The following is an 11,057-nucleotide window of genomic DNA, read 5'->3' on the forward strand; positions in this document are numbered from 1 at the left end:
CAAGTCTTGATTTAGCACATGATATTTGTTCTTCACAGTCACCTTGTTCAATGCCCTGTAGTCAACACACATCCTAACACATCAGTCTTGTTTCTTCTAAAACAGGATAGATGTACCAAATGAAGCCTTCGAAGGCTAAATCATTCCACATCAAGCAACTCAGATAATTGCTTGCAAAGTTCAATCAACTCCAATAGAGACATGTAATAAGAAGGTCATTCCGAGGGCATTGATCCAGTAATCAGTTCAATCCTCTGATCAATTTCCCTCCTTAGAGGCAATGTTTTAGGAAATTCTGAAGGCATCACATCCTTGTACTCAGCCAGCAACTTTGCTACATTATAAGGAACTTTAATCTGCACATCTGACTTCACTTTGACCAAAGTAGCACGATAAGCAGATTTATGCTGATTTAAGCCCTTCTCAAAAGCCATAGCCGACAACAGTGCAACAATTTCAGTGTTTTTGTTAATTCCCTCATCAAAAGGGTGGATTGCCTTTATAAATCTAGGGTCTTTCTCTCCCATTAACACCAAACTGTCCAAATGAGAAATAGGAGCAACCTTAAACTTCCTTATAAAATTGATTCCCAGTAGTAGGTTGAAATCATCAAGTGGTACCAGTGCCCATTTTAAAAGGCACATCTAATTCCATGCTATAGCCTGGCTATACAACAGAATTGATAGCTTTTATTTTTGTTGCATAAATTTTCACCTTCAGTCAGTACTCCTTAACAATCTTTGAAGAAATAAAATATGAGTAGTACCATTGTCTATCATTGTGTTCACATTTTTGTCTCAGATTTTCATGTCAATGTACATCAAAGTGTCATAGGTACCTGATAAATCATCCATCGTCTCAGCAGCAGTTACATAGACAACATCCCTAGTGAAATTTTCTTCTTCTATGTCCATCACATTAACACTAGATATAGTGTTTAGCAAATGCAATGGATTGACATATGCAATAATTTCTTGCCCTTTCCCTTTGTCTATTTCTCCTCTTCGGCTAGGAGAACATTTATCTTTCCCTGTTTTGGATAGTTCCTTGCCTGATGGCCAAGTTTTTGTTAAGTCCACAAACCTTTTCACCAGTTTCCTTGCCTTGATTAGATGAAACAACATCTATTTTTACCTTGCCTTTGTGTCACAATCCAATCTAAAATCTAGGCGTGACACACTGATTAGAATTCCGAGCAACTCCAACCAAGCTTCTTAGCATACTTAGCATGATATAGACAATAAAAAATCAAGAGTAGACATAACTACAGAAGATAATCTCAACATAGAAATCTCAAAAAAAAAAGAATTCAATTATACCAGTCAAAACAAATAATGGCTCTACGAAACTTAGACGGGACATAGAAAAAATCTCTAGCTCACCGAATATAAAGAAGTACACAAGTCTGAACATAAAAGAAAGACATAGCAGGTTTGCCCTTGAATCATGAGGACTCACCAAAGTAGCACTCTGAGTGGGATCCCAATCTAGCTATGGGGATGAGTAGAAGCGTCGCGATCTATATTATAAAATAATATAGACAAAAGTATATATTAGTACATGGAATATACTAAGTATGTGAAAAATATGCATAACATTAATAAAAATACATAATAAGTATTAACATGTGATGCATAACCAGTTAACTTGAGAAGCATGAAAAAAAACATAAAATCATGAGATAAGGTCAATTCATCATAAAACACCATTTAAGAGCTTGTAAAAAATCTAGTCATTTCGTGATATATGGACCATAGCCGACACTCAAATCATGTGAGCTAATATGGAGTTCAGTGTAACTCCTACACTGAAAAATGAGAGGCTATTTGCCAAGCTAGACTCTGTATTATTCATATCATGATCTATTTATGGATCGACTAGCTAAGTCACATTAGACAACCTACGGTGGCATGTAGTTTGGGACAAGACGTTGCTACTAGAAACTCTCTTACCAAACTTTTACCTCAAGCCCTCTCGGTGCTAAGTCAAATCCCGACGTAATAGATAAAAATATCATACCATAACACTAGGAAAGGCAATAAACATATACCAATCTACATTCATAAACCATATAAAAGTCGCTCCTTAAATCATATTTCATAACATTATTTATATAAATACTTGCCTTTCTAAGCATATAAATTATGATTTTATTCAAATTGTGATAAAACCTTTGACAATTCATTGATACATACTTGAAAACATACTCGAAACATCATTCATAGCTTTCATACAATATTTGTAAATCCTTCATAAACTTCAAGATCATAAATCATAGGCATAATGCATGGGTCCATGTGAAATCAATTGAAAATCATATATCTTAGTAAATTCGTGAATAATAATGTAGAATAGTATCACTTAAATCAAAGTAGAAAGGACCCATGCAAAATTGACATGAAACCCTCATTGAATTGGGTGAAATTGAACTTGCATGTTGGAGATCGTTTGGGATCTAATGGATGAAAGGAATTCATTGGTGAATTTCCACATACCTGGATATCAAGATCCTAAAATCAAGGGAGATTGAAGGTCTTGAACTTGGAACCCTAACCTTGACTTGGAGAAGAAACCTTGGGAAAATTCATAGAGAGAAGATTTTTATTTGGAAGAGTGTTTGAGAGAATGAGGAAAATTTGGGGGGTTTCGGTGGTTAGAGGTATTGGAAAATAACCCAAAAACACCTTTGCTTCAATATAAAAAGAGAGGGAAATTTTTGAAATAGCCCCTTAGAATTAACTGTCGCACAAGTTCCACAAATACCTTCTACGATCTGTGGAACACTATATGGGCCATAAAAGACCTCGTGGAAGGAACCTTAAGAAAATCACTGAATCTCCCTTTTTATGATGGGGTCTACGGCTCGTAGAGATTTACACTGGCCATATAACCTCTCATCAAGGTTCCTTAGGCTCTCAATCTAGTGGTGTGGTCTATGGACCCTCTTATGGTCAGTAGAAACCACCACGGTCCGTAGAACCTCCCATCAAGTCAGTTCCTTCCCTAGTTCTCAGAGGTCCTTTTACAGACGGTCTATGGTCCATAAAATGGTTTTGGTTCATGAATTTTTATCTTGACATGTTCTTCGCCTCCCCTGGGTAGATTTGCAATAGCTAGACAAAGTATTGTCACCTCCATCTTTGGATCTTCGTTTTCCTTCTTAAGCCCCTCAACTTGTGTACCCAATGACTCGCAAAAATCCTATAATTTGGCTAATTGGCCATCAACAGTCCCACGATAAATTTGCATCATTGTATTGATGTCCTGAATTTGAGTTAGAACATCAACCACGTCTTCATCATCGTCTGCCAGACTCAACTTGTCCCCAATCATGCAACCTTATCATGTAGCTCATTGTAATTGTTTTTGCCAGTCACTTTTAGTTTCTAAACCCTTTGCTCTAATACCAATTGTAAGAGAGTCAACCCAACACGATCCAACCCACTTCGACAATCTAACGCGCTTAAATTCAATCATTTTCCCCTCTCAATCTAGTTTTACACTTAGCCAATGCCTACAAAATCAAAACAACACAAGCACGTACAGAAACAAGTCCCAACTTTGTACCTCATTCCATAAAGAAGCACACAGATATTTCAGCTTTACAAAATTTGACCTTAGCCTTCTCTTCCTGAGACTGGTATATTTGTGCCAATAAATAGGCCAAAACACCTAATCACATGCCAGGCACATGTATAACTAAGTCAGTAGACATCTCCAACTGATAGGCCAAATTCAAATTCGAAAATACAAGCCTTGTCTAAAATATTGACAAGCCATAAGTGGCTAACAATAGTCCAACTACCCAACTGGTGACGCATGTGCGAGGCATATGCAGGAAGCCTTCAAATCTGGTACCCAATTTTGCTCATGGCTACCCAACTTTGTGCGTATCTATGTGCTTGTGTTGTGCCGACGTCCTACCCCGCACAGCTAGCCATTGTGGTCTAGTCTCTTGAGCCATTTTCCCTTGCCCTACACTTCGCTCTCGAACTTATTTAGACACAATCTTGCTATTATCACAGTCTTGCCTTGTCTTAGCTTTGTCCAGTCCTTGTCATGACTTAGCCACACCTTGCCTTGCATGCTTAGCCACGACAATGTCAAGGTCTTCCTCAATTGAACTTTATGTTGACTAATTTCATTGGACCTTAGCTAGGTTTATCATATACTATAACCAATTCCGAGCCACTCGAACCATCAAGCTGAGAGTCTAACAGAAGGAGTCTTCAAATCGATATCTTCACAGCTTTTGATCTGGATTTAAATATATGAAGGAATGATTTGGGAGAGCGGGGGAATTATTCAGGGTAAATGAAATTGGAGGGAATATTGGAAACTAAAATATTTATTTTTCGGAGAAAAAAGCTCCTTCACATTTGCAACTTCAGTTGCAGATGATGTGGATAAAACGAATAGTTTTCTGTGATGATTTCACACTTTCACATTCCAGAAATATTAACTTGCCCACACAAGTCTTTCATTGAAAGAAATCAGTGAGGTTGTAGTAGAAGTCCATAGCCTGGAGTACATAGACTTGGACAAATTTTGGAGCGTCTTCAAGAGATAATTTATATCTAAATCATAGTGTTTATATTATCTAAAGTTATGTGAGATATGTGATCTGGAATTCGTGCGTCTGTTGTATTTATTTATCGCCAGGAGGTGGGATAAAATAATTTCAAGTTAAATGTGAAGATTTAACAAAAAGTGTCTTTTAAGTCATGTTTTTAATATTGATGACTTTGACTTAGTCAAATGGGATTAAATGAAAAGTAGATTTGATTAGTGTAATTAAAAACTTTGGGGGTATCGTAATCTTCCTTTCTCTCTCTATTTTTCTCTTTTCAGATTTCTCTCTCCCTTATCTTCTTCTCCTTCTCCTTCTCCTTCTCCTTCTTCTTCTTCTTCTTTTTCTCCTCCTTCTCCTTCTTCTTCTCCTTCTTCTTCTTCTTCCTCTTCTTCTTCCTCTTCCTCCTCCTCCTCCTCCCTCCTCCTCATCATCATCATCTTCTTCTTCTTCCTCTTTGTCCTCCTCCTCCTCCTCCTCCTCCTCTTCCTCCTCCTCCTCTTCGTCCTCTTCTTCTTCTTCTTCTTCTTCTTCTTCTTCTTCTTCTTCTTCTACTACTACTACTTCTTCTTCTTCTTCTTCCTCTGTCTTCTTCTTTTTTTTTCTTCTATAGTATTTGTTGTTGTCATCGTAGCCACCGACGTTCATTATTCCTTATCACACTTTTTTTTCTTCTTTTTGGTCCTTATTTTTATAACATGTTATCAGTATGTTACAATAGGGTAACAATATGTTCTAAGAGATGTATAGATATTGGTTGTAACATATGTCCTAAATGTTGCAACAAATGTCCTATTTGTTGCAACAGATAGGAGAAGATTCATATTTATTGCAACGGATGTCGTCATCTATTGCAACATATGGCGTCATGTATTGCAACACATATCGTCATCTGTTGCAACAGATGACTTACTTGTTACAACAACTCCAGCAGTTGTGAGGTGAATGAGAGGGTTGTTATGGATTCAAAGAAGATGATGATTTTGGTGGTAACATTAAAGGTGGAGGTGGTGGTTGTTGTGGAGGCGACGGTGCAGGAGAAGAAGGTGGCAACAGTGGTAGTGGAGGAGGAAGAAAAAGAGGAAGTGCTGGTGGTAAAAGAGGAGAAAGTGGTGATGATAAAGGAATAAAGGGAAGAATTGGTGGTGGTGAAGGTGGTGACAGCAACAGAAGGGCAAGGGATGGCGGCGGCAGAAGGGTAGAGTGGGATGGTGTAGGGGGTAGGGGGAGGGGTGGGATGGAAAATATAAGAGTTTTTTTGTAAATAATAAAACTTGAGGGTTTTAAAATTTGTGTCATTAGAATTAATCTTAAAATTGTCATATCTACTCAATAATTAAGACTTTAGTCATTTTTTCTTAATTTTAGAACTCTTTTGTCATCCTTAATTAAAATTCTCAAGTTAGATGGGATAAGATGGGATACCCAGATCTAAGGTTCAAATTAAATTTCTACTCTATTTAATTGAAAGTATAAATTTATGCCAGGCTATATTTATGTCTTCGACCAAATAGAATTCAACAAACTTAATTCTAAAATATCTCACTTTATTGCGCTTATCATACAGAAAAACAAATGAACCCGGAAGAACAAGGCACATATTTGATTGATATCAACTAGACTTTTGGGCCCGTAAGAGTATTGATACCAAATTGTTGAAGTAGTTGTAGTTCTAGAGAGAATCGATGGCCATAATGGTGCTTAAATTCATAGGTGTGATGTACTTGTCAGAACCAGTAAGAATAGTTTTAACAATGATCTTGTTCGCCTTTTCTGTTGGATGGAAAGCATCCCAAAACGCATATTCATCTCTGTTGGTGCATAGATTTGATGCAGTTGTGCATAGTCCAAGTCCGTTGTAAGGTCCTTGTCCACAACATGCTATCTTTGATGTAACAAAACCTGTTCAATATTAGTCACTTTACTTATATAACATTATCATACTGACAAGTAAAAGTAAAAATCAATTTTTGAAATAGGGTAGTAAAAAAGCACGCATAGGGTACCAAATTCTTTGGGCTTGGTGAAGAAGTCGTTCTGCATTTCCATGGCATTGACAGCAACAAAGATATCAGAGGACAGTTGTTGGTTGAGACGTTTAGTCATTTGGACAAGGAGAGAGTTGAAAATTTTTGCAGCTTGTTGAAGTTCCTTAGCACATTCCCCATTTGAGCTCCACATGGCTAGCTCTGCTGGGACACAGCCAAGTGGTCCAGTTCCTGTCACTAGGACTCTTCTAGCTCCAAGATCATGTAGTCTCTGTACATAATTATAGCTTTACCATCTAATTATATACTTGATTATAATTTTTTAGGTAAAAAAAGAGACCACATTATATTGGAACTCTTGTTCGTTACCACTATAACAAAAATAACTTTTAGCGTCAATAAATATATGCATTAACAAAGAGTGATAAAGTTTTTGCCGATATTAGTTAATTGTCATTAAATCCAATGTTGTTATAGATTTTAAAGACATTTATAAATAATGTTAATTGGCTTTATAAATACATATTTAGCAGCAATTAGGCTATAAACGTTAATTTACCACCAAAAATCATTTTTGAAGTAATGTACTCTTATCTTTTTTACGCTACAAAGGAAAAAGGGCAAGATGGACTTCCAACTTAGGGAAAACAATTAAATGCCCGTTTCTTCACAACTAAGTAATTCTACTCTCTTAACAATGGGCGTATTAAAGTACTTACTAATTGATAACCCAACAAAAAGGATCATCATAACTAACCTATATTACGTGTTAATAATAATATAATTTATTGACATGTAGTATTTAATAGCTTGTTTGCTCAAGGTTTTTGGAAAGCCAAAGTTTTTTATTTTATTTTCAAAATGTATAGTTTAGAGAGTTTTAGTGTTTGGTCACAAATTTCTATAATTTTAATAAGTAATTTTTATTTCCTTTTAACACTTCTGAAATCTCGATCAAGCCCAAATATACACGCTCTAATTTATGCTATAGTATTGACAAAATATTTTTCAAATTCCTTAGTTAAATATAATTACAACTCTCCAAAAAGTGTTTTTCAGAAGCACTTTTAATAAAGAAAAAAAAAGAAGATACTTTTCAAGATAAATAGAATTTATAAGTTCGACCAAATGAGATAAAAGTCATATACATCGATAATGTAATTATTGTTTTTACCCCAATCAGGGTAAGTTAATCTATTATATCAAGTGACTTGCCATTTGTTTTAGGTTGCCCATCAATGTTATTAAATAAAGTCATCTATAATTACTTTTTAAATGTCCATCCAATTATATAAATATATCCATTTTTAGATTTTAAACTCAACATATTATATTCCTTCCATTCATTTTTACTTGTTTACTATATTAAAAATACATGTCAACTTTAACTTTTTTAGTTTAGAAAATCAAGAAATAGTTTATCACTCAACTTGCTTTTGGACATGCGCTATTCAAATCAGCATTTGAATATGTGATTTAGCATCATGATTTGAAATTTCAAATTCTATAAAAAAGACATGATTATTGGGATTTTAATCGTGAGATTATTTTTTAAAAATTTAAAAATGTAAAACTTGACCCATATTTTATATTTTACAAAAAAAAAAAAGATGCATGCTCGACGTGAAGAGATTGTCCATACTATGTGAAAGAATTATATTAGAGAATAATTAGTTACTATTAATGTTGACTGATGGATCTTTATAAAATTATGTGTATTCAAAAGTTTGTAACAACAAACATTTATTTATAAAATGAACACGAAGATATATAATTTATCAATGAGGCGCCTTAGGTTATTTCGTATCTTGTTTATGAATTGTGATTTTTCATTTTGTAAAATTATATAAGAATTGGGAAAATTTTGATAGTTTTTGTAATTTTTGATTTTTCATGTTTATGAGAAAAAAGACAAATTAAAAAATTCAAATTGCATGTTCAAACGAAATTTCAACTTCAAATCATGATTTCTATCGATTTCAAATAAATTTGATTCCATATCGATTTCAAATCATGATTCCTAATTAAACTTATTATTAACTAAAGTCATTTAACAATGCATTTCTCACAACTATTGAATTTATCAGAGCTACCTTACATAAATCCCACTAGTTTAGAAGTTAATTAATTACTTAAATATGCGTTAGTTTGCAGTATTACGTATCTTACCAAATTTTAGACTTCGGATACATGTATTGGCGCGTCCAGATACATGTACCTCGGGCACATAAGTTCAAAATTAGGTGTAATTTATTCTAGATACACTGTATCCAAGTGGATTCTCATGTATCTGACTCTCTCGCTCACCACTCTCCTCTATCGCTAGCCTCTCTCCATGTATCTGGTATCCAAGATAGATATATCATATATACATGTATCTAGTGTGATTCACATGTATTTTGGGATTTCACTCACTTCCCTTCTATCTCGCTCGCTCCTCTCTCCTTATTTTAATGTATCTCGTAGTAAAAATACATGTATCTAGGTATATTTGACTTTGAAATCTCTTATGAAATTATTCATTAATGAGATAATATGTAATTATTTTCAAACTATAAGAACAATTAATAAATATGGTAGGAATATTTGTATAATTAAATAATTTTTTACAATTTATTATTTTCAAAGAATAATATTATAAAATTGTCATTTTATTAATTATTAGTCGTTAAATATTGTGGCAAATGAATATTGATGAAGTAAACATAGAGATGAATTGATTACCGTCAAAATGTTGCGGTACTCGGTAATAACGACACGAGAGTAATCCTGGATGTTATACTGAATTTGTCTGGGGGAAATTGGTGTTAGGAAGTAGTTGTTGACATAGTCATTGCCACCCAGAGTAATTAGGACAAGCGCATCATTCACTAGCCGCTTTGTTTGTTCGGCCCCTATAACACCACTCACCCGCTGCTGGTATTGTTGGAACAAGTCTAGTTGATCGTGGATTCTTATTATATTCACCTACATAATAAGATTTACTTTTAATCAACCAGCAAATAAAAAGTAAACATATACTCTCTCGTTTAGTTTGTTTATCGACAAGGAATTTAAGATTAAACCTCCTAAAAAGTGTGCCAACCATACTAATTAAACAAGTTACAACTTACATTACCATTTATTGATCCTAGAGGCTCCCCTTGACTTATGATAGAGGATCAATTTTGCTACTCCATAGTATTGCTTCCCTCAAAACAAAGAAAAAAAAAACTTGAAAAATAATATGTAGAATATTTTGACTTACAAACTGTATCCCAGTGTCGTTAAGGATTCCAATTCCAGCAGAAGCAAAATTTGCTCCAACTAGCAACTTGTCTCCTTTAAGCGCAGGGTCCAAGTACGGTAATGTTGGCTCAGCGCCAAGTTTTTCGCCTGTTCATGCACATTTTCATAATAAATAATTAGAAAGGGTCAAACAAATATTTTTAACGTATTGAAAATAACTTAAATTTATCATTCTTCCACTTATTGGATCTTAATTTTCGTGGTACAACGCCCCTTTTTTAAAAAAAGAATTATGAGATTAAACATGCAGGACTTAAATTAATTAAATAGATGACACTAATTTATTGATTCAAGTAGATACTAGAGCCAACCCATAAATGAATATACATACCTCAGATTTATTAATAGCGAGTTTCTTCATTTTAAAGATAATAATGTCACGGGAAATACAAATTAAGAAGAAAAAATATGAACTCTGAAACTCACTTATAAGATCAGGAAGGTTTAAGCCATTGGAGAAACGGCCAGTAGGACTATGAGTTGGATAATCAATGCCATAAGGTGGAGAATCAGCTCGGGCAGTGGTTGCCAAGTAGTTGTTGTTGCCATTGTCAACAAGTGAGTCTCCAAACACAAAAAAAGCACGAGGTGCACCCTCAGAATAAGTAACAAAAGTTGCAGTGACCACAGCCAGACAAATAGCTAAGGTGGTAGCAAAACCTGGATTAGCCATCAGGAAAAATTTAAACTACTATTTGAGCAACTCTTTCTTGTGTGTGTTTTGTGAGATGTTTAGTGTAAATGAGTAAAATAATGAGACATTTGTTTATATAGGAGGAGTATTGGATTTGTTATCGTTGTTGGTTGAAGTATAATAAATAGGGGACTTTCCAAAAGCATGAGAGTAAAATCTGGGGCAAACTGTGCAAAAAAACAAGTTTTGACAATTAAGTTTAATTTTATACGCGTTTGGAATAATTTCATGTCTATACTAGAACTAGAAAGCTCTAAGGATTTAAAGTCTATCTGCAGGTGACTGATCAATCTCCACCGCCCTTGAAATTTGTTTTGCCATTTGTGCATTAAAACTACGACTATAACTTTAACGCACGAATATTGTAAAAGATGGATCCGGCTCTTTATTCTCATTGTCTCTAGTTTTCAAGTTCTTACTTGGATCTAGGGGTGTCAAATGGGTAAGTTGGGATAAAATTAGATAAATTAAAATGGATTGAGTCAATAAATAAATTGGACTAAAATCAACCAAAAGT

At 34.4% G+C, this 11,057-nt stretch overlaps 2 protein-coding genes across 2 annotated transcripts; one reads left to right on the forward strand and one right to left on the reverse strand.

Moving 5' to 3' along the window:
* The first annotated feature begins 1,783 nt into the window (after positions 1–1,783).
* LOC129883604 (uncharacterized) lies at positions 1,784–5,834 on the forward strand. Its single transcript, XM_055958231.1, has 2 exons — positions 1,784–1,843; positions 5,523–5,834. The coding sequence occupies exons 1-2, from the start codon at positions 1,784–1,786 to the stop codon at positions 5,832–5,834; spliced, it is 372 nt and encodes a 123-aa protein (XP_055814206.1).
* Positions 5,835–6,063: 229 nt separating this feature from the next.
* Positions 6,064–10,563, reverse strand: LOC129881684 (GDSL esterase/lipase At4g28780-like). The gene is made up of 5 exons (XM_055955804.1): positions 10,273–10,563; positions 9,806–9,933; positions 9,283–9,525; positions 6,577–6,829; positions 6,064–6,472 (listed from the first exon to the last, which is right to left on the reverse strand). Exons 1-5 carry the CDS (start codon positions 10,517–10,519, stop codon positions 6,243–6,245), a joined length of 1,101 nt encoding a protein of 366 aa, XP_055811779.1. The 5' UTR covers positions 10,520–10,563; the 3' UTR covers positions 6,064–6,242.
* Positions 10,564–11,057: the final 494 nt, after the last annotated feature.

This window comes from Solanum dulcamara, chromosome 3, assembly GCF_947179165.1.
Source record: "Solanum dulcamara chromosome 3, daSolDulc1.2, whole genome shotgun sequence".
Taxonomy (NCBI): Eukaryota; Viridiplantae; Streptophyta; class Magnoliopsida; order Solanales; family Solanaceae; genus Solanum; species Solanum dulcamara.

Bases quoted from the DNA above. Each gene is read 5' to 3' on its own strand.
- LOC129881684 (XM_055955804.1), bottom strand. From the start codon at position 10,519: ATGGCTAATCCAGGTTTTGCTACCACCTTAGCTATTTGTCTGGCTGTG. The intron at 9,934-10,272 runs GTGAGTTTCAGA...GTGCATGAACAG, and splicing joins AAACCTTCCTGATCTTATAA to GCGAAAAACTTGGCGCTGAG. The intron at 9,526-9,805 runs GTAAGTCAAAAT...CTTATTATGTAG, and splicing joins ACGACACTGGGATACAGTTT to GTGAATATAATAAGAATCCA.
- LOC129883604 (XM_055958231.1), top strand. From the start codon at position 1,784: ATGGAGTTCAGTGTAACTCCTACACTGAAAAATGAGAGGCTATTTGCC. The intron at 1,844-5,522 runs GTATTATTCATA...GGTGAATGAGAG, and splicing joins TATTTGCCAAGCTAGACTCT to GGTTGTTATGGATTCAAAGA.